Below are 24,994 nucleotides of genomic sequence, written 5' to 3'. Positions count from 1 at the left end.
CTGCTGGTGACACCCTTGCCCCTTGTTGTGGTTCTGAGAGCTGTCCTGAGTTAATCCAATAAAGATCACTTGTTTGACAACACATGTCTCGCTATAAAACTACTGCCATGTTTTTGAGAATATATTCTGCTGATCTAGGACTTGTGGAAGCTAAAGCTAAAATTATACATGTTAAAGAAAGGATAAGCAAAGGTAAAATGAGAGACGGTAAAAGAGCCTGGAACTGGATAAAAGGAAGCTCAGGGAAGGATTAAGAATTGAAAGTTTATTGTAGATAAACAGATATGTTCACGATTAACTGAAATTCTAGTATGAGAGCACAATTGTTCAAAGTATCTGTTTGACAGTCTTAAGATTATTTAGATTATTTTATTCAGGAACAATCTCTACGTTTAGCAGGGTTTGCTGAGTTTTCAGATCATCTTCAAATTGAAAAAGGGTCCAGACTCAAAACGTTGTCTGTACATTTACTTCCAGTGATGCTGCCTGATCGGCTGAATTCCTCCTGCAGTCTGCTTTTCTCGCTCAAGTTTCCATTGTCTGCTGTCTCCTCTGTCTCAGAAATTTTAGTTCTCCTCTTCAACTTTGGAAATCTTAGATCTATACGTGGTATTTTCAAAACTTCCCAGATGCTTCCATAATTTTTCCTTTATTCACTGCCCTTTGCTTTTGCGAAGAAATGTAGTGGATTGCCAACATGACAGTATAAAAAATATTATGGAGCAAATTGGATAAATATTTGAGGTGATATGATCCTGCAGAATCAGCCAGATGGAATGCAGAATAATCCAGTACACTTTCAGCAATACTGCTGGGTTGGCTCAAGTCCCCTTGCGGCAATAGATCCCATCCCTCCACCGTTTGGTGCATCCTTCCACGTGTGTCTCTGCACTGCCATGTGAAAGGAGGCAAAATGTGTAGGAAGGAACTGCAGATGCTCATTTATACCAAAGATAGAGCGCTGGAGTAACTCAGTGGGTCAGGCAGCATCTCTTTTTCAGATGGAACGCTTCAATGGACTCAAACACTTTCAGTATGAACAAGGGCCTCTAGTGCTTAGGATGTGAAAGTGAGATAATATATAACTAATGAGCGGGTGATCGGTGGTCGGTGTGGACTTGGTAAGCTGAAGGGTCTGTTTCCACTCAGTATCTCTAAACCTTAATGTATGCCATACAAACACCCATCCTGTTCATAAAAATTGGTTTGTTAATTTTCATTTAAAAAAAGCAAGCTTTGCATTTATTTTTCTTTATTCTTTAGTACATGGATAGGAAAGGTTTATGGTATTCGTGGTGCATGGATAGGAAAGGTTTGCAGGGATATAGGCCAAACATGGGCAGGTGGGACTAGTGTAGATGGGGCATGTTGGTCAGCATGGGCGTTGGGCCAAAGGGCCAGTTTCCATGCTCTGTGACTATGATTCTTAACTTGGCAATTTTTAGATTACATTACAGTGACCATAAACACATTTTACATATTTAGTAAATTTTTACTTATTCTTTTTAAACCGTACTTAAATGTCCCTGATGATCAGACATATTTAAAAAGAGTGGAAATGTTTTTGACAGCTGCAGAACAGAGGCCTCCAGTACAGCTGAGTCTGGGAGTGTGGGCAACGAGTTAGTTTGAACACAAATGTCAGAATTCCACCCTAAGGTTACAAGACAAATTTCCATAATCACCTTTTTTTACTTGGGAACATTATTACCATTTCAGCACCAAGGCTTCATGAGAACAGAAGCTGTTTCACATCAGGCAAAACAATAACTTTCATGAATAGACCATGCATGGCATTTGCAGAAGTAGATAAGGAGGTATGTTTTAAAATGTAGGCTTTACTGGATGGCACAGTGGTGCAGCTAGTAGAGCTGCTACCTCACAGCGCCATTTACCCGAGTTCGATCCTGACCTCGGATGCTGTCTGTGCAGAGTTTAGATTAGTATAGAGATATACTGTAACATGGAAACGGGCCCTTCGGCCCATTTGAGTCCACACCGACCATTGGTGATCCGCTCACACTAATTCTATGTTATCCCACTTTCTCATCCATTCCCTATTCACTTTACAGAGGCTAATTAAGAGGCTAATTAAGTTACAACCCTGCACGTCTTTGGGATGAGGAAGGAAACCGGAATACCCGGTGGAAACCCACAAGGTCACGGGGAGAACATACAAACTCCACACAGACAGCCGAGGTCAGGATTGCACCTGGGACTCTGGGTTTGTCGGTTAATTGACATCTGTAAATTGCCCCTGGTGGGTAGGAAGTAGATGATAATGGGATTAAAAGTGGGATAATGTAGAACTAGTGTGAATGGGTGATCAATGGCTGACCTGGACTCGGTGGGCCATAGGGTCTGTTTCCATGCTGTATCGCTAAAGTAAACTATTGAAAAAGAAAGCCATTCACATTTGGGCATGGAGAATGAAACATCACGGTCTGTATTAATGTGTGAAATCCTTCCGAGTGTTTCCCAATCAGAAACCTTGGATGAACTTTGAGATCCGCACTCTCCTGAAGTCCAGACACAGGGCATTCACCTCCAATGATACAGTGGCCTACATGAAGACCAGATACGACCTTGGTAAGGCCATCAAAAAGGCCAAAAGGGACTTCTGCTCCAAACTGGAGGACGAGACAGATGTTCGGTAGCTGTGGCAGGGCCTGAATGCAATCACCTCCTTCCTACAAGGCAAAACCAGGAGGCAGCTCGAATGTCGGTTTAACATCACTCCCTGATGAGCTCAATGCGTTTTACGCACGCTTTGACAGGGAGAATACTGATGTGCCTTCCGATCCCCCATTTGCTGTGATGGCATTTCAGTCTCGGTCACAGAGGCCGATGTCAGGAAATCCTTCAGAGGGGTGAACCTCTGAAAAGCACCTGGTCCTGATGGTATACCCGGTCGTGTTCTAAAAACCTGTGCGGACCAACTGGCGAGAATTTTTACGAACATTTTCAACCTGTCACTTCTGAGGTCTGAGGTCCCCACCTGCATTAAAAGGGCATCAATAATACCGGTGCCCAAGAAGAGTAAGGTGACGTGCCTCAATGACTATCGACCAGTGGCACTAACGCCGGTGGCGATGAAGTGCTTCGAGAGGTTGATCATGGAGCAAATCAACTTCTACCTCGACAAAAACCTGGACCCACTGCAGTTCGCTTACTGCCACAACAGATCAACGGTGGATGCGATCTCGCTGGCCCTCCACTCTGCTCCGGACCACTTGGACAACAAAAACTCATATGTCAGGCTGTTATTCATTGATTACAGCTCGGCATTTAACACAATCATCCCCTCCAAGCTGGTTACCAAACTCACAGAACTGGGTCTCTGCGCATCCCTCTGCAACTGGATCCTCGACTTCCTCATCCACAGACCACAGTCTGTTCGTATTGGTGGAAATGTGTCAGCCTCGATAACAATCAGCACGGGAGCACCTCAAGGCTGCGTGCTCAGCCCCCTGCTGTACTCACTCTATACCCATGACTGCATAGCGAACCACAGTGCGAACTCCATCATCAAGTTCGCTGACGTCACCACTATTGGGGATGAGTCAGAATATAGAAGGGAGATCGAGCAACTGTCCATATGGTGCCAGCGCAATAACCTGGCCCTCAACACCAGCAAAACCAAAGAACTGATTGTGGACTTTGGAAGGAGTAGGAGGGGGACCCACAGCCCCATTTATATCAACGGGTCGATGGTTGAAAGGGTCAAGAACTTCAAATTCCTGGGCGTGCACATCTCTGAAGATCTTTCCTGGTCCGAGAACACTAACGCAATTATCAAAAAAGCTCATCAGCGCCTCTACTTCCTGAGAAGATTACGGAGAGTCGGATTGTCAAGGAAGACTCTCTCTAACTTCTACAGGTGCACAGTCGAGAGCATACTGATCGGTTGCATCATGGCTTGGTTCGGCAATTTGAGCGCCCTGGAGAGGAAAAGACTACAAAAAGTAGTAAACACTGCCCAGTCCATCATCGGCTCTGACCTTTCTTCCATCGAGGGGATTTATCGCAGTCGCTGCCTCAAGAAGGCTGGCAGTATCATCAAAGACCCACACCATCCTGGCCACACACTCATCTCCCTGCTACCTTCAGGTAGAAGGTACAGGAGCCTGAAGACTGCAACAACCAGGTTCAGGAATAGCTACTTCCCCACATCCATCAGGCTATTAAACCTGGCTCGGACAAAACTCTGATTATTAATAACCACTTTCTTTTATTTGCACTTTACCAGTTTATTTATTCATGTGTGTTTATTCATTTATCTCATGGTATATGGACACATTTATCTGTTTTGTAGTAAATGCCTACTATTTTCTGTGTGCTTAAGCAAAGCAAGAATTTCATTGTCCTATACAGGGACACATGACAATAAACTCACTGGAACTTTAACTTGAACAGACTCCGAGGCATGTTGCAAAAATTTAAAGCAAAGATGGCTTTTCACTTCATCGTGCCTGTGTAGCACGATTCAAAGCTAATCTTCTTGTTTAGGGAGGCACAGTGGTGCAGCGGTAAAGCTGCTGCCTTACAGCACTAGAGATCCGGATTCGACCCTGACTACGGGTGGTTTACTGAAGACTCCGATGTTAAGTCCATGCTCAAAGTCAGTCCAGGGAAGCCTCCAGCTCCATCGATGGTAGACCGCAGAGCGACTGGAGATGCGACCCGGAAAACAATCGCATCTACGGCAAGGTAAGAAACTGAAAAAAAGTTTCCCCCGACCCCCTCCCCCCACATAAATCAAACCAGAGAACATTTACACAGACTTTTAAAACGCACTAAAAATGTTTTAAAAGACCAAAAAACATAGACTGTTGGCGGGGCTGCCAATCGTGCGGCGCCCCTGGTGGCAGCCAGCATCATCAGAGACCCACATCAACCTGGCCACACGGATTTCATTCCTGCCATCGGGAAGAAGGTACAGGAGCCTGAAAACTGTAACGTCCAAGCTCAGGAACAGCTTCTTCCCTACAGCCATCAGGCTATTAGACGCTACAAGCTCAAATAAGCTTTGAACTACAATAGACAATAATACAATGATTGCATTATCATTGTTTGTTTTTTGTGTGTACGTATGTGTATATATATATAATCTATACATATATGTCTATTTGTGAATATGTGGATATATATACACTGAACTTTTTTTTCCTCTCTCGTTTATTATATTGTTTACAGTGTACTATGTTTATATATTCTGTTGTGCTGCTGCAAGTAAGAATTTCATTGTTCTATCTGGGACATATGACAATAAAACACTCTTGACTCTTATCTGTACGGAGTTTGTACGTTCTCCCTGTGACCGCATGAGTTTTCTCCGGGTGTTCCTGCAGATGCTGGTTTATGCCGAAGATGGACATTTGCAGTTAAAAGCTAGTAGGCTGGGGACTGGCTTATTTCTCTGCTAATGCTAGGGGATCATGGCACTTGACGTGTCACACTTCATGCTAGAGTTTGGTTGAATTTCCCGAATGACATGAAACAACGATTTAATAGGGTGAATTTCTGGATTAGCTATTTAAACAGTTTAGTTGAGATCCCATGAAAATATATTCCAATGCACCAATGAAAATGACCACAAATAAAAATAACAATGATTTATTTTAGCGACTAATCGTATAGCGTGATAATTAGCCATTTGGGATTGAGAATGAAAATCGACACAAAATTACCTCAGAAGTGTGAAATTAGGTAAATTGGACCGGTGCCAGAGGGCAAGCTCTTGAACTAAAAATGGGATGTCGAGGAAAAGAATACTTTAAATTCAAGGCACAACAGCATTTCAAGACTCCCACAAAAGAAAATCATAATTGTCTGAGAAACTTCGTATTTTCTCCCCCCACAATGGTCATGCTTACCCAGGAGACCTGATTAATCTGCTACTCCTGGGATACGTTCACCACTGAACGATTCTTTTTAAATTATGTGGACAAGCAGGCCTTTATTTCTTGATCACCAAGCTGAGAGCAAGAGGCTTGGGACTAGCCGAGGGAACTCCTGCTTTTACTTTTCAAAAAACGTTAAAATCAATTTACTGGAGGGTCGGCTGATAAATAAGTAAAATGCCGTGCGCAGATTTTGTTTAAAAAAGAAATCCCTTCAAGTTTTGCCACGGTTTTCCACAAATTCCAGTTGGGTTTGCATATAAATGCCTCCCCTACTGTGCTGGCATGACATTTCCATTCTCCATACACTACACAGGGGCCTCCAAAAAGGAGCCTGACAAATTGTGCTCTGCTCTCATTCCATTGCAAAATGGATCGAGCCTGCCAGCAATAACTTCACTTCTGACCCATTCCAGCTGTCAGAGAGTGAGAAGTTCATCCTTTCTGTTTGAGCTGGATTTAAATTCAGTTCCCAAAAGCGCAAGGACAGTGCTAATGCATTGTTATACTTAGCCTGCCTTGGTCATGCCAAATGCTAATGACCCTCTGTTTTCGTCTGTAGTGAAAAATATAATTTACGTCTCATTTGTTATAAATTTTTCCTCAGTGAAATATGCAGGGAATTCAAGCTTTACAGAGACTGGGAGAAGCAAGCCCTGTACAATTATAGTTCTTTTAAAGTAATTTTGGTTTTCTGAAGGATCCAACAGTTAGAAATAGGGCAGCTTGAGCTCTTGGGATTGCACACGATTAGGTAATGTTAAAGTAGATGATGGAAAATCACCACAAAACCATCAACAACGACGATTTCATTGATACTGGCAACTGCTTTATTTTACTATCTGCACATAAACACATTTTTCAAGCAATAGGAAAAACCTTAAACATTGGACTCAAAAGGTCTCAATTCAAATGTATATACCATGCTTACAAAAAGAAAACAAATATGTTTTGAAGTGATTTTTTTTTAAAAGAACTCAAAATTTGAATAATTAGGCAGAGTTGAAAAAAACGAATGATGTCATTGTTTGGGCATAGTTACATAGATGTCTATTTCTTCTCATTTGTTTTTTTTTGTTCCCTTATCTTTTAAGTTTTCTTAAGCATTTTAACCAGCTGTGCAGCAATGCTGATCCCAGGACTCTGCCTGCAATCGTCTACCATCAAGTGAAATTGTTGCCCTTCATTTTATCCCTACGTGCAGATACAACTAGATACATTAAAACCAAAGTGGACAATGTCAGTTTTCTGCCCAGTTCCTTTGCTAAGGTGCGGGTAGATAAGCGCCAGTAAGCTATCTGAATGAGTCTCGAGGATGAGGACAAATTATAATAAAAGTGAAGCCACGTCCTTCAGCAACCGGCCCAACTGATCATGTACTTCCTTCGCTGTCAGGTCAAGTTAGCTAATGACATGATGATTGATGGGGTTGGTGATATTGTCGAAGGCAGTCTCAAGCTACAGGGTGATATTAATGTATTAGTGAAATGGGTTAAGAAATTGTAGGTGGAATTTAATCCAGATAAATAAGAGGTGTGCAGGGAGGAACTACAAATGTTGCTTTACATCGAGGACAGACACAAAAAGCTGGAGTAACTCAGCAGGTCAGGCACATCTCTGGAGAAAAGGAATAGGTGACGTTTTGGGTCAAGGCCTTTCTTCAGACTGAGAGTCTGATGAAATAAATGAAAGATATGCAAAAAGACAGATCAAGCCAGCAACGATGATTAAGGAAAGGTGGAGCCCACAATGGTCCATTGTTGGTTGTGGGGCAGGTGATAACGAGTGATAAAGTGGTCATGAAATGAGGGGTCATGATTAAATTATATAAAATAATGGCGTGTAGATTATGGGTCTGCAATCATTGAAGTGGTTATCTTCTCAGAGACGGTTTCAGATGGTCTTTGGCCAAAGATCATCTGAAACAGTCTCTGAGCCCGGGGAGCCACCAAGACCTTTGTGGAATCAAAGAAATTCAGAATTACCGAAAAATAGAAAAGCGCTGGAGTAACATCGGGTCAGGCAGCATATCTGCAGAACACGGGTGGGTGACGTTTCGGGTTGGGACCCTTCTTCAAACTGGAAGTTACTCCAGCACTGTTTCTATGTTCAGTATGATTTCTTCAATATCTCCAGCAAGTGCAGTTTCTTTCTACGCAAATTCAAATTTACATTGATTTGAGGGCTGCTACATACACAACAACATCATCAGGTTTATTAGAGTCATAGAGTAATACAGTGCGGAAACAGGCCCTTTGGCCTAACTTGTCCCAGGTACACTAGTCCCACCTGCCTGCGTTTGGCCCATATCCCTCCAAACTTGTCCTATCCATGTACCCGTCTTACTATTTCTTAAACGTTGGGATAGTCCCAGCCTCAACTACTCCCTCTGACAGCTTGTTCCATACACCCACCACTCTTTGTGTGAAAAAGTTACCCCTCAGAATCCTAATAAACCTTTTCCCCTTCACCTTGAACCTATGTCCTCTGGTCCTCGATAACCCTACTCAGGGTAAGAGATTCTGTGCATCTACCCGATTTATTCCTCTATTGTGCTGGGTTACATCTAGGAGTGGGGACTTGACCACCAAGGCAATTATCCGTACATGGCACAATCCTGCTGAGCACGAGAACACGATAAAGATGCCTTAAGGGCCTGTCCCACTTTCATGAGGTAATTCGCAAATTCTCACGAGTTTTCCTCTTGATTCAAACTCGCAGAATGTGCGTAACGAGTCCGTAGGAGGTTGTAGGAGTCCATAGATATGTCGTAGCGGCCCGTTATGCTAGCCGTAGGTACTCGTGGCATTAGGTAAGTTGGGACGTTTTTTTCAGCCCGATAAAAAATGTCCACGAGTAAAATTGGTCAGGATGAAAGAAATTGCAACTTTTTACTCATAAGGAGGCCATCAAAATAGTCGTGGGAATTTGTAGACATATTCGTAGGAGTTTGTGAACATAGTCGTGGGAGGTAGTAGGAGTTCGTAGATTACCACGATCTTGATTTTTTTTTAGGTCCTTTAAACTTGGCAGAATTAAGTCGTGAAAGTGGGACAGGCCCTATATACTGCTGTGATTTGATCATGCCGAAATCAAAAATGGTAAGGAACGGGATAATGCCCACAGGGCCTGAATTTTGCTTCATTCTTCCTGCAAAATGTCCAATTATTCTGTAAATTAATTGACATGACTTTCTCCTAGCTTTCTAATTAACTGGCATTGCTACTAAAATTGTTACAATTTAGGCAAGGTCCAACACCGGAGGTCCACACTGCATAGATAAATTAATTGGTTCTTTGGGGGATATGCTTGGTATTAGTAGAACCCAGGAAATCTCCTAGCAACGCAATAGACTGATTAAGTTCATTATCTTACATGAGATTGCAGAACTACTTCAGAGTGCGATTCTGGCAGAAGGCTGGTCTACTAAACACTTATGGAAGGGTGATCCTAAGAGATTCTTAACACAATTATCCTGTTTGTTTCACATGTTTGAAATGAACAGGGAGCATATCAATGACAATAGGCTTTTAGACTTTAGAGATACAGAGTGGAAACAGGCCCTTCGGCCCACCGCCTGTGCCAACCAACGATCACCCCGTACACTAACACTATCCTACACACTAGAGCCAATTTACAATTTTAACAACCTACAAACCTGTAAGCCTTTGAAGTGTGGGAGGAAAAGAGCACCCTGAGAAAACTCCGCAGTCACAGGGAGAAAATACAAACTCCATACAGACAGCAGCCGTAGCCAGGATTGAACCCGACGCCAATCTCTGGTGCTTTAAGGCAGTTAAGTCTACCGCTGCGCCACTGTGCCACTACATGAAATGGGGACATATGAGACTGCTGATGCTGTAATCTGGAGCAGAAACCAAATTTTGGTTTGCATATCTGTACACAACTAGTTCAAAAGTCAGTTCAACTTCCTTTCCAGGCTGTCAATTTCCTCATCACTGAATTACCAATATTGTTTGAACACATTAGACCAGGCATATTTTGGTTTCATGGGTTTGGATTCCATATGGACCTCCAGGGAGATTTCAAGACCGATGTTAATTTTGAGACTTCCGTGTTTAAATGCATGAATGGACACCAGGACTTGGTATCAGTTTAACTCCACAATAATGGTGAGCATCAAAAGAAGTCACAGATAGACACAAAGTGCTGGAGTAACTCAGCGGGTCAAGGCAGCATCTCTGGAGAAAAATGATGGGTGACGCTTCGGGTCGGCACCCTTCTTCAGATTGAAAGTGGAGAAGAGAACCCATAGATTGGACAAGCTTGGAATGTTCATTTGAGTCAGATGGAGAATGATCTATTCTATAGAAATGTCACAACCTACAATTCCATCAACAACTACTTTTAAAGTCAGTGTAACTTATTTTTATAGCACCCCGACTCTTCACCTCTAAATCAGCAATTCACTTTGAACACAACCATTAGACCGAGCATCTTTTAAGTTTCATGGGCCTGAATCCCATGAGTATTCTCATGACAACAAAGTGGCTCTACTATTTGCTTTATTTCACTGAAACCCCAAGGTAAAAGACAGCAGTCTTTTCATAAATCTATTACTAATGGTTATTTGGCTTTCAGCATCAGCAGTAACAAGTCCCATTAGACCGTCTTTGTTCTATGCTTTCTTGTGCATGTGACATGTGAAACATTGCCTGTTATACAGTTAACATTCCTGGCTGGTTTTCTTTACCACAGTTCACTGATCGCCAGTGGGATGACCCATAATGCCGAGGTCTATCATGACCTCTAAAACTGCCTTCAGTGCATTTCAAATATTTCTGTTAACAAAGAAAATCACCAGCCCAGAAAATGAACTGGCTTGTTATCCCAAGATGCCTCAATATCATTATAAATTCAAACTTGCCAGATGCCAAAGATAACTCTGAAGCTCACTATGGTTGGTTTCAGAAGAACGCTATTTTTGTGAGGATAGATTACAATTGTTTCCATATAAATTAAAATGTGCAACAAAGGACCGTTTATAACACTCAGTTAACACTTGAATGTAAAATCAATACACCTTTATTTATAAGGCATGTTGGGACAAAACAATGGTAATGACTTAATGTTGCAAGCTAAATGTTTAAAAATAGAGATGTGATTTTAACTCATAAAGTTACTAATATATCACCAATTCAATCATTTCAGGACTATTAAGGAATAATAAAGCTTCATTAAACACCCAAGACTGGTACTATTCTATTGGAGTCAATATTTTCTTTTTAGTTATCTTAAACTCTGGGACCAGTTAAAGCTTGGCTATTTTGGTCTTCCTTTCAAGAATGGGTCCGTCCTAATTATTATCATTGGTAATTTAGATGGATTGATATTGAATTACTGTTGTGAGAAAGGCTGTAAGGTCTCTTAGTTTTCTCTTTAACAAAGCTTCTGTATGAGTTTTAAAGATATAGTGTGGAAACAGGCCCTTTGGCCCACTGAGTCCACATTGCCCATCGATCACCCATTCTCACTAGTTCTATGCTCTCCTACTTTTACATCCGCTCCCTGCACACTAAGGGCAATTTACAGTGACCAATTAACCTACAGCTCCCGCACATGTTTGGATTGTGGGTGGAAACCAGAGAACCCAGAGAAAATCCACGCGGTCACGGGGAGAATGTGCATGCACTACATAGACAGCACACGAGGTCGGGATTGAACCTGGGTCTCTGGCGCTGTGAGGCAACAGCTCTACTAACGGCCTATATAATAGTAGAGGAGCAGATGGGATAGAATTCTATAGGCATAGATAGGGCAGGCAGTCAAACCAGGATGGAAATGTCAAATACTACACGGCATAGCTTTAAGGTGAGAAGAGCAAAGTTTAAAGGAGATGTGCAGGGCAAGATTTTTTTTTACAAAGAGGGTGACGAGTGCCTGGAACACACAGCCAGAGAGGTAGTGGAGTCAGATACGACAGAGACATTTAATAAGACCTTTAGATTGGCACATGGAAATGCAGAGAATGGATGGATATGGATTATGTGCAGGCAGACAAGTATTAGTCTTAGCATCATTTTGGCCTAAACATTGTGGGCCGAAGGGGCTGTTCCTATACTGCACTGTTTTATGTTCTATGAACAGTTAAGTGTTGAGAATAACACTTCTATAGAAGTGAGATACAGCGAGGAAACAGGCTCTTCGGCCCACCAAGTCAGGGCCGACCAGCGGTCACCTTGAACACTAACACTATCCTACATACTAGGGACAATTTAACAACTTACCAAAGCCAATTAACCTACAAAACTGTATGTCTTTGGAATGTGGGAGGAAACCGGAGCACCCAGAGAAAGCCCACACGGTCACAAACTCTGTGTAGACAGTACCCATAGTCAGGATCAAACCTGGGTAAACACAAAAAGCTAGAGTAACTCAGCGGGGCAGTCAGCATCTCTGGAGAGAAGGAAAGGATGACGTTTCGGGTCAAGCATCTGCAGTTCCTTCTTACACAAACCTGGGTCTCTGGCACTGTAAGGCAGCAACTCTGCCGCTCTAAAGCAGCAACTCTAATGCTGCGCGATTGTGCCACCCAAAAAAAACATATCCATTTTTCTGTGTAGGAAAGAACTGCAGATACAGGTTTACATCAAAGATAAGACACAAAATGCTGGAGTAACTCAGCGGGACAGGCAGTATCTCTGGATAGAAGGAATAGGTGACGTTTGAGTCAGGATCCTTCTTCAGACTGAGTCTCCAGTGGTTTGGGTCTAACATAAATGGTTTTGTTATATTTGCATAGGCTCTTAACTTTGTCATCAGTGTGAATTTATATTTGAGATGATGGCATTGCCTGATTCTTGCTTTATGTTCATAAGGTAGTTTTAATATTTTAACTGAATCATTACAGTGTTACAAGATGGTATTTGCTGGTCACTGGACGTGCCTTCAGCCAATAGAAGGACGCTTGGTATTTGTACTTTTAACCAGTGCCATTCACTGCAACAATAACCTTTCATCATCTTTAATCACAGAAATTGCATTAAATATTTGAATACTTCATAATGGGTTTTAGTGAAATTTAATACATTTTCCAGGTGACAATATATCTATTCCCTTGTATTCTCTCTGATAGCAAGTTATTACTTACAGTTTAAAAGATAGAATGATACGTTAAATGATTTATTAAAATATCAGGAACAGTTAGGAACATTGTGATCCACATCTAATAAATTTTTTGTCAGAATTTGCTTAAGCAAATGGTCTTTGTGGAAGCTTGATTGAGTAATATTAACAATTTACAGATATATAATAGATAGATAGATAATAGATAGATATAGACAGATAATTGAGGCTGGTTCATTGGCTATATTTAAGAGGGAGTTAGATGTGGCCCTTGTGGCTAAAGGGATCAGGGGTTATCTGAGTTGGATGATCAAGCATGATCATATTGAATGGCGGTGCAGGCTCGATGGGCCGAATGGCCTACTCCTGCACCTATTTTCTATGTTTCTATAGATAGAAAGGATTATTGTAATAAGATAGTGGATGTGCAATGATAACACTGAACAGTGAAGCATACTCAAAGGACTGAATGGCTTATCACCGCCTATGCTTTTAAGCATCTCAGAGGAAATGCTAACTTCTGAGTGAAACATGACTAACGAAGAAAGCAGATGACTTACAGGTGAAGTGTGTGCTCCTTGTTTGCACTCCTTCTTCCGTCCAATGATGCTCTGCAGCTGAAATCAGATTAGGAGACTCAGTATCTTAAAATGTTTCATTTTGTTTTTGCTTAATCATAGCATCGATAAAACAGCACTCAGAGATTACGTTCACATTCCAGCAAAATATGGGCAGGATTTCACACGGGATCAAAGAAACACAAAGATAATTTTCACTTTAGGATCCACGGATAAGATTCAACAGAACATTTTTGAACAGTAGAAACAAGGAACTGCAGATGCTGGTTTACAAAAGAAGACAGAGTGCTGGAGTAGCTCAGCAGGTCAGACAGCATCTCAGGAGAACATGGGTCTGACCCAAAACATCGCCTATGCAAGTTCTCCTGAGATGCTGCCTGACCAGCTGAGTTACACTCATACCTTGAGTCGTCATTTTTTGAACAGTTTTGTCTTTTAAGATAAAAACAGAAAATACTGGAAACACAAACAGGTTAGGCAGCATCTGAGGAAAGAGAAACAAGAATTAACTTTTTAGGTTGGAGAACCTTAGACCTGAAATGATAATTCTGTTTCTCTTTGCTCAGACTCCCTGGCCTGCTGAGCGTTCAAGCCTTTTCTGTTTTTGTTTTGGATTTCCAGCATCTGCAGTTTAAAAAAAAATATTTTTCATTTTGAGGATGTATGCAGTTTGATGAAAACATTACATTCAGCTACGTGTAACGTACCTGTAGTCTAAATAGGAAAAGCAGAAACCAATCATTTTTCAGCACTTTTCAAGACTGTACATTAAATTTACACTCAAACTCCATTACAAGGTCATGAGACCAACAAACTGTAAGTAATAATCTGCCATGAATATTAGCTGAATTGTCAAGGAAAACAGTGAACATTTACAAATGAATTTTAGTAGATGTTTATCACATATATTGTGGTAAATTTATTTGTATGGACCCTAAAACAGAAATTCAACATTGATTGTCCTGTGTGTAATGAAGCAGGTGAATGGAGGAAGATTTAAACTCCCAACCCATTGGATATCCATCTGTTGCCTATTTCACAATGTTAGACATTGACACTCCAAAGTCAGGAGCCAGATATAAAGTTTCACAAAAGTGAACACATTTTCCTGGGATCCAGGAAGGCGAAAGGGATACCAAGCATACCCACAATATTGCTGCCATTTTAAGCACTTTGTAAGATCCATTTGTAGTTTTTAGGCGATGGACCATCGATCATCAATACACTAGTTCCATGTCCTACACACTAGGAGCAATTTACAAAAGCCAATTAACCTACAAACCCACACATCTTTGGGATGTAGGATGAAACCCGAAACCCCTGGAAAAACTCACGTGGACACAGGGAGAAAATACAAACCCCACACAGACAGCACTCACTTCTTGAAAAAGAAACAATTTTTAAATAGAAGGTGCTCCATTATATTTTTGTTTCTGCCTGGGATATCTCTAAGTTTACAGATTGTTTGGATATACCTGCGAAGATTCAAATGCTGTTGGGTAGGAAAATTAATGCAAATCAAAATCGATAAAAAATATTTAAAAGGGAACCTTGATGTCTAAAGTAAAAAATGGGTTCATTCATAGAATGTTGAGAAGAACATTAATATTATTCCCCTCAATAAATTTTTACCCTAGGTTTCTCCTTTAATGATAATCACAAAAATGGTTAGTGACATTTTGTGAATTTCATTACATTAAAACATTTCATGTTCTGACTACTACCTCATCTGCCTTTGCTTTTTTAATTGAGTCAATATCTGTGCAATAAACTCATGGTTTTTCATTATAAAAACAAGGAAATTGTTGCAACTGCATGTATCTGATCAGATGCAAGCCTTTTACAACAGTTGCACCAGCATTTCAAATGTTCAATTGTACTGACGTGATATTGTTTTCAAAAGTTTACTGCTTTCATATGGAAGAAAAACATTTACTGCTATTCAGTTCCAGATTTCTGACATACCTTTCAATGAAAGTTGCACTTTTCCTCATTTGAGCAGCATTAATACAAAAAAGGAAGCATTGTTATTTAAACTATAGAATAACCATTGTGGTGTTAGATGATGTACCCTAATTGGCAAAAGAATTTGTATGCATAGACATCTTAAAAGTTCATTTCATATTTTCCAATAAATATTCATTTTCAAGCATTTCTCAAAATGTCTGCTTCTGTTTTAGATTTTAAAGAAATGTAGTTAAAATGGCCATAGGCTTTAGAGGAAATCCTATGATAGGTTATGACAGTAGACCTGCAATTGTAATCACCTGTCTTAGTAATCCAATTGTCTGCTACACAAATATATACGTACGTTTTTCATGCAAAGTAAAACCAGAAACATATCATATATCATGTCTATTGGCTTTACATTCTCCTCAACCTACCGGTACTTCACATTGGCTTAGTGGCATAAAGTATATATATTTTTACTCTTTGTGTACGTATCCAGCTTCTCCTTAAATGTTATTTACCTTTTAAGAAAAATCAATATAATGTAGACTTTGAAAAAATACCGCACATCTTTGAAAGTTTTACCCGGTGTATTAGATAATTTATCAGTATCTGTACGTCAACTATTTTTCAATGAAGTGTAACACTTAGGTAAATTTAGATAAAGAAGTAAACTAGCTATTCAATGTTTCAAAAAGTTAACTGTAATCTTAACGACAAAATGGCAAATCTATTATAAATACCAAATATTTCTATCATCATCCTTTAACTCTGTAACTCAGATTGCCAATTTGAATCTAGGAGGAAAAAATATTATGTAGGTCCCCAGTTGACTGAATTTTATTTGAGTCTGTCCAAACTCATATCATTCAGAGACTTACTGACAGTAGTGAGAAGTAACTGTCATCCTATTAATCTGCCTTAAATTGAAATCCAGATCCCAGTGGTTAAAATCAGTATCCACCATGCTACTTTTTAAATGATGAAAACATTTTCACAGAGCAAGTTAAGAACAATTAGCGCCATAGAATTCTCAAGGTTCAAATATTTCCTAATTGGAATATATATATATTATTAACAATAATAGAATGCCAGAATAATCTTCATGGATTTATGAGGAGAGGCTCTGGTGAATACTTAGCCTGTTCTGCAGCCAACTTTTGTCAATCATTCACTTAGATTTGTATGTTTTTTGTGAAACTGTAAGGATACACTTATTCAGAGAAGCCTTGCAGACTCGGTCTCTTTGCTTTATAAAACAGAAGATCAAGGGTGACCTGTTGGGGGTCTTTAAGATTAAGGAAGAGTTTGATAGGATATCTGCAGGGAAAAAAATGTTTCCACATGTTGTGGGAGGCTAAAATTGCAGGCCATAAATGTAAAGGCAGTCACAATAAATCCAGAAGAGAATTCAGGAGAAAGGTTAGAATGTGGAACTCTCAGAGAGTGGTTAGCATGTGGAACTGTAATATGGGGAACAATTGAGGTGAATAGCATGAATCCATTTAAGAGGAAGCTAGGTATGTTCAAAGGGTTAGATGACAAGGGATGGGTGAAACTTGTGCAGTTCTTTCCATCCAATTTAATTCCACCATCTCCATCAACTTTATAGGACTGCCAGGCTGCATTTGGAGTATTATGTGCAGTTCTGGTCACCCCACTACAGGAAGGAGGTGGAACCTTTGGACACGGTTTAGAAAAGGTTTACCACAATGTGGATAGACACAAAGTGCTGGAGTAACTTAGCGGTTCAGGCAGAATCTGGTGTAAAATTGGGTGACGGTTCGGGTCGAGACTCGTCTTCAGACTGGTAACTAGACACCTGGATTTGAGGGTATTACATATAAGGAGAGGTTGGACAAACATCTTTGGATTTCCTGGAGTGTCGGAGTATATAAAATTATGATAGGTAGAGGTACGGTAGACAGAACCTTTTCCCTCAGGGTGGAAATGTGCAAATGTAGAGGGCATAGCTTTAAAGTGAGAGAAGCAAAGCCTAAACATAGAAACATAGAAATTAGGTGCAGGAGTAGGCCATTCGGCCCTTCGAGCCTGCACCGCCATTCAATATGATCATGGCTGATCATCCAACTCAGTATCCCGTACCTGCCTTCTCTCCATACCCCCTGATCCCATTAGCCACAAGGGCCACATCTAACTCCCTCTTAAATATAGCCAATGAACTGGCCTCAACTACCCTCTGTGGCAGAGAGTTCCAGAGATTCACCACTCTCTGTGTGAAAAAGGTTCTTCTCATCTCGGTTTTAAAGGATTTCCCCCTTATCCTTAAGCTGTGACCCCTTGACCTCCTGGACACAGGACAAGGGGCCACAGCTAAAGGAGATGTACAGGGCAAGTTTTCTTTTGGTGGGTGCTTGGGACATGCTGCCAGGAGTGATGATGAAGGTAGAAACGGTAATAGCATTTAAGAGTCCTTTAGATGGGCACAGGGATATGCAGGGAATGGAGGGATATGGATCACATGCTGGAATCATGTTTGGCATGGACATTGTGGGCTGAAGGGCATGTACCTGTATTAGACTGTTCGGTAGAACAATGCTATCCAAGAGGATTGGTCAAATAACTGACTTGAAAACTTGTCATAAAGATCAGGACACCAAATTCATGATGTTCTGATTTTCCTGTTATTGATTTTAATGTAGCTTTCCAAAAAATCATTTATTTTCGTCAGCGATGAACTTTCATCTCGAGATTCTGACTGTAAAGGAGTTGGAATTACACCATTACGACTCCGGACTGTCAAAGCTGCCACAGCCAGACATAAAAACAGCTTTTTTCCACGAGTAGTAGCTCTACTCAATAACCAAAAATCTGTAGCCTCTTTTTTGCTCATGTATTTTATTTAATTCACAAGTTTAATTGATAATGTTTTATTATTAATGTTTAATGTTTTATGTGTCATTCCTGACTGTCACTGTATGTCATGTTGTCACTTGTGGGCAGAGCACCAAGGCAAATTCCTTGTATGTGAATACTTGGCCAATAAACGTATTCATTTCAATCTACCTTCAGCTGATTGCTTTCTCAGGTTGACATTTCTCCACACTTTCCCTAACTTAACACCATCCATTCAAAAGTACCCACTTCCTCTAGCTCTTCAGTCAGGTTTGGATTACACCCAGATTTAACTCTCAATCCATGCTGCGTAAACAATGGTAAAATCCTTTTGTGCAGAAATTTGCTAAAGGTTAGCTTGGAAGTTTGGATACATCTCATTTTAAGGATTCTTCAGTCCATTCGGAATGTCACTTGTTCAAAATGATGAAGGAAACTTTGATGGCAAGAACCTGAATCTTCCTTGAGAACCATTAACAAGGTTTTCATTATGCATGCAATCCACGTTTACTTGAGGGAGTTAGTTGTTTTAATAAATATAGCACAATGCTTATTTCAATCAGAATGGTGAAATCTGGAAAGATGGAGTAAACGTAATAATTTATGACTAGTCATGGGTTAATAATATTGGAAAATTATTATACTTGTAGTGCATAACTTTCTTACAGCTGTTAACTTTGGACATTGTAATTAATATACAGAGATGGTGGCACAAGGGCTATGTTGTGTAGTGGTTGGAGTCATTCTAAAATCCCGTGGAGGGAAATTGAAAATGCAAACAGAGTCTAAAAAAAGCTTTAACATAAGTTGGGACAGGTGAAAATAACCTCAGATGCTGGATTATTGCAAAGATTTAATCAATTCACTAAAATCCTTTGGGGGAAGAAACCTGCTGTTCTTGTACAGCTACTCCAATACTCTAATCTTAAATGCACTTGCCAGTCACTAAATAGTTCAAAATCCCTTGCTGCAGTCTATGTCCAATACCACATTCTTGGCACAAATTGGAACATGAAATAATCCTACCCTTGCCAAGAATGACCATGTGAACTATGTGCACAGGCTGTATTTTGCACAGTAGCTCTGAAACCTAATGATCTCCTTTGATAGTCCCATACTAAACAAGATAAATTTACTGGTTAAATTTTGTTGGATCAAAACACTTGGCATTGCTGCCAAATATTTTGGTATTTAATAAAACTTTATCATGTATCACTCCATTTGTCTGTCTTGGACGGGTGCACGATAAGACTAGACTGTCTGTAACAGACTGCCATTTCTTTTAAATTATGTTTTTTTTCCCTTTGGGGAACATATGAGCAATCAGACACTATGTGTAAAAAATCCCTGGAACTAACATTTTCAAATATAAATTCCAAATCCTTAGTAAACAATTATGTATTATAAATTGTTGTATATTTGGGGAAAATGCAATTAGCAACCATTTTTTCTACAGACTGCAAGAAAATATTCTGGCAACGTTAAACTAAAAAATGTTGATATCATTAGAACTTTATTATGATTTTCATTTTCCCTGAAAAATAGCAGCATTGAACTTTGTTTTGAACCGTTGTGAGAGACTCCAGTTGTAGTTAATTAAAGCTTCAGTTTATTTGAATTTAGCTTTTTTTTTTAATTGGCTTATAAAGATCTACAAAATGGGGTTCTGTGGCTTTAAAATTCCTTTAAAATTCCTTCTGGCTTTGATCCTGTAAGGGATAGATTTATGTCTGCACAGCCAAGGTGGGCTATGAAATCATCCCACTGTGAAAATTCTTGATGAAACACTTAAGGATATAAATGAAGCTGCCTTTTTTAATGTCTGCTTTAATGCCTTGCTTTGCTCCTCAACTACCAACTCTATTAAACTAGCCAAAAGACTAACCCTGCCAGACCCTAATATATCATATTCATGGGACTCCATAATTCCAAACCCATTGAATTACACAATGCACCAGACGTGATCTGTACCTGAAGAATTTCAAGCTTAGGTTGTCATGGTTCTGTGATGTGTTTTACCATTCACTATCTTACCCTTTAAAGAAATAAAATTAAAAAACACTACAAATGGAACAAAAAGCAAGTGGAAAAGAAATTCCAGTAACTTAATCTACTGTGAATTTTGCTGCTGCCTGTTTTAAAAAAAAAAAAACAGCTTAGGAGTAGTGCCACTTCAATATCTAACCAGTTCCGCAGACTTCACTTCTGAGGCCAGCTTCATCTCTTAAATGGTTTTAATTGTGCTGCAAGTGTCTGAATGTCATGGTAATTGCCTGTAGCCTTGAAAGCATTGCTATCACTGATGATTCCACCTAGCTTTCCACCTGCACAAGGACAAACATTCCTCAGGAAAATCAGAACCGTTTAGTACAGTTAGTACAATGTACAGTTAGTTGAGAAAGAAAGGTACAATGGAAATAAGGTAAAAGTAGAACACTTTTGTTGTGTTAATTACTTCTGATAATGCCCAATATATTTAGTTAAACAGTTTGAATCACACCATAGCTTCAAATTACAACTTGCCTCCAGTTACTAAAATGCAATTAACCCTTTGCCATTTAAATGTTACATGTAGGTTCCCCAATTAAAAGTGGGAAAAAGTCCAAAATCAGCTCTGAGCTTAAAAACAAACCAAAGCAAAAGCAAAAAAAAATTCCAGACTTTGTAGAAATGTCTGAATGTGATGTCAATTAGGTTGACATGCTGAAGATTTCTGGATTGGAGATAAATACCAGTTAAATTGGTCAGTAAAACGAATGAACGGACCTTGTGAATACATGTCAGTAGAGACTACTTAAACCTAATTCTCCCAAATGCCCTGAAGTTTAACTCTTGAAACTGATTCCACATATCCATTCAGTACTTCAGTTAAGGTCAAGACTGGCTAATTTCAAGTCAAGGAATTGATATACCTATTATATTTTTCTTAACTTTCCATGTAGTTGGTACATTTCTGGAAAAAATTGGTTGACAGGACTGCAAAATAACCACTACAGCTGTTAGAGCTATTTGGAAAGGATTTAAAAGCATAATTTTGTCATTTGCCTTTATAGATTAATCCATGTAAAATTTACTTTAATAACATCCTGTGACACACAATTGATCATTTAATTGTGGCAAAACCATTATACATAACTGGAAACACTGTTTTTATTTTTCTCTTTTGTTTCAGAATAATTCATTACAAATGGTGCAGACAGAAACCAAGTCTGAATACTTACTGGGAGGCTGAACATAATAGGCCTTCAACTTTAGTTTCAACTCATGCACATAGGTAGGGATTGGCTGTGAAGGCTGCAGGGAGGTAGGGAGGTGTTGGCTGGAGAACCACATTCCTTTGGACATCACCCTTGACACTATATCATCTTAAGCTTTACAGTTTATACTGACACATTCATTTACGCAGGAGACATAGAAATAGCTTTTGTGTTTCGTAACCCAGTATTGCTCGGAGATTTGTTGAGAACCTGCATGTGTGGTAGAAATTAGTTTTTTTTGGCATTGACACAGAGTTGGAGTAAAAAATATACTTAGACTAGATGTAGTACATTTTTGAAGTCTGATGCTCATGCTTTGATGAAAATAGGGTGGTATGAAGACCATACAATATGGCTGAACTAATTTGTTTGCTAATATGCTAATTTTCTTCCTGAATCAGGATCATGCCAGGATTATTTTTTTTCCTGTAAGACCTGCATACAACAATTCAACTGAAAAAATTGTATCAAAACTATATAACTGTACAAACAAGAAAATGAATAGATTGATATAATGCATTTTTCACACAATTAAGAGATAGTTTAATTATTTAAGCATTTCAACTCTCTGACAATGGAAATTAATGATCACATATATGGAATCTCATTCTTTCAGGTACTCATCGACGCTTGAGATTTTTTTTAATGTCAGTGTCCAAATTTTATTTTATTCCTGTCTCTCTATTTCTATTTGTGTTCGATACTGGACTCAATCACTCTAATTTGTACAATTTGTACTTGCAATGTAGAAACAAAGAACTGCAGATGTTGGATTACAAAAAAAGACCCAAGTTCTGGAGTAACTCAGCGGGTCAGGTAGCATCTGTGGAGAACATAGATAGGTGACATTTTGGATCCAACCTGTAGATTGGTTTATGCATGACAACCAATCATAGTACAATAGCATCACTGACCCCACCCTACTGTACGATTTATATTAACTCCCACTTCCTGTACTGCTCAGTCTTGGAAGCGGTTATGATGTTCTGACAACTAACAACCAGCTATACCGCTATAGTTTGAATGCTGATTAAAGATCTTGGATCTTAGATTGTATGACTCATTACATTAGATTACATGGTGTCAGTCAGCTTGGGTTAACCCACTGCTTCTGTATATCGGGTTTTATTTTATTTTTATCAATTTGTTTTCTGCTCTACGATGGCTCAATCTTGCAGAAAGCCTGCACAGCTTATCTTCGATTCCGACATCGGTGAGCGATGACTGACTTTCGAGATTGATTACCAACACTACATGAACATCGTCCACCGAAATGAACCAGACGCTGTCAAAGCTTCCCTTCTACTTAACCTTGCGGGTCCCGATGCCACGATGAGGGCTCGGACTTTTGAATATGCCCCTTCAGTCCTCGACGCCAACAACCAGGTAGTTACACCTGTAGAATCTGTAAACAATCCTAATGTTTTGCTGCGTAAATTTAGTGAGATTTGTGATCTGCTCTCGAACCATATTTTAGAAAGAGTCAGATTCTTTGCAAGGCGCCAACTTCCTGACGAGCCGGTGGAGAAATTCATTTGCGATTTAAGATACATGGCCCAGAGGTGCCGCATTGAGACAATGACTAACCAGCTGATAAGAGACATATTAGTGTCTGAGATGAATGATCAAAAGCTACGATTAGAGTTACTGCGGAATCCTAATTTACCACTTGATGAGGCCGCGCATGCCTGTCGTTTGGCTAAGCTTGTCGCACCATTAAACGAGCAGCGTGAAACAGAAACAAAATCTATCAACTTGACTGGATTCACCAGACCGCGAGCACCGACAGACAACAGAAAATTTACGACTGAGGCCCCTCGACCTTCTAATCGGGGATTTGCTAATGAACCTCCCAGGAGATGCCTCAACTGTAAATATCTACACAATAAGCAAGATATATGCCCAGCTTATGGAAAGTCTTGCAACTACTGCAAGAAAATGAACCATTTCTCTGCCACCTGCAGGGCCCGTGGAAAGAGACCCTCTAGTTTAAAACCTAATCTGTACATGTTACAGCAAGACGACACAATCTCTGCCTCTTAGTACCAGCTCGACTCGGCCCCCGAGGAGAGTCCAATTAACTCACAAGGGGAGTCAACCATGTATTCACTCCTGCACACAGCTGGTAAGATTCTCGATCCTACAGTTCAGATGACAGTCAATAATAAAAGTTTCAAGGCCAAATTAGACACGGGAGCAAAAGTGAATGTAATGTCTGTAAACCTTTACAACAAGATAAGAAATAATGAGGCCTTGATTAAAGACAACTCTGCATGTTTACGGGGGGGAAGAGTTCTGATTCCACTGGGAAGAACCACTTTTAAATGCGTGCTGAAAAAGACCACAAGGAATCTGACCTTCTATGTTTTGAACTCTAACTCTGTGACTCTGTTGGGCAACCACACATGCCAGGATTTGGGGCTGATTTCCTTTGGCCAGTCGGTCCACAAGCTACTGATATCAATGGACCCAATAAAAGAATACCCTGATCTGTTCGATGACAAACTGAGCAAGCTACCTGTGATCTACAAGATATCCACTGACCCCAATGTTGAACCTGTCGTCCATGCACCACATCGTGTGGCACATGCCATGAGGGACAGGATTGAGTCTGAACTAAAAAACATGGCCCCCTTAGGCGTGCTAGAAGAGATCAGTGAGCCCACTGATTGGGTCTCCACCCTGGTTGCTACTTTCAAGAAGGATAAAGACGACTCCGCGTGTGCATCAATCCGAAAGATTTGAACTCTGCCATCAGGCGGCCTCACTATCCTATGAGGACTGTCGAGGACGTTGAGGCACAGATCGGACGAGCTACAGTATTTTCCATCCTCGATGCAAAGAGCTCCACCTGTCAGGTACCGCTGGACGATGAGTCGCCAAACCTCACCACATTTGCCACTCCATTTGGCAGATTCAAGTTTCTAAGAATGCCATTCGGCATCAACTCGGCCAGTGAGGTCTTCCAGAGGAACATGGAACTGCTGTTCCGGGGCCTCCCATGTGCCATCATTGTCGACGATATCTTGGTGTATGGCAAAGACACACTGGAGCACGACCACAACCTAAAGCTTATCATGGACCGGGGCACGTCAGATCAACCTGAAACTCAACCCTAACAAGTGTAAGTTCAGGGTTTCAGAGGTCACCTACGTTGGTCATGTGTTCACTCCTGGATCCAAAGAAAACTGCTGCCATCACAGAGATGCCAGCCCCCACCGATGTGCTCGGCCTGCAGCAATTCCTGGGTAGGGTGAACTATCGTGGAAAATTCATACCAAACCTCAGTGAACTGAGTTTGCCCCTGCGACAACTAACTAGAAAGGATACTGCTTGGTCCTGGTTCCAGCAACACCAAAAAACA

At 40.3% G+C, this 24,994-nt stretch overlaps 1 protein-coding gene across 3 annotated transcripts in view; it reads right to left on the bottom strand.

The window, feature by feature from the left end:
- micu2 (mitochondrial calcium uptake 2) overlaps positions 1-24,994 on the bottom strand; it is a 285,685-nt gene that overhangs the window by 62,650 nt on the left and 198,041 nt on the right. For all 3 annotated transcript variants that reach the window (XM_055636971.1, XM_055636973.1, XM_055636972.1), the window contains exon 8: positions 13,550-13,606. In XM_055636971.1, the coding sequence (XP_055492946.1) occupies positions 13,550-13,606 (57 nt within the window). The remainder of the gene's footprint in view (positions 1-13,549; positions 13,607-24,994) is intronic.

Source organism: Leucoraja erinacea, chromosome 6 (assembly GCF_028641065.1).
Source record: "Leucoraja erinacea ecotype New England chromosome 6, Leri_hhj_1, whole genome shotgun sequence".
Taxonomy (NCBI): domain Eukaryota; kingdom Metazoa; phylum Chordata; class Chondrichthyes; order Rajiformes; family Rajidae; genus Leucoraja; species Leucoraja erinaceus.
This window is presented reverse-complemented; position numbering and strand designations above follow the sequence as displayed.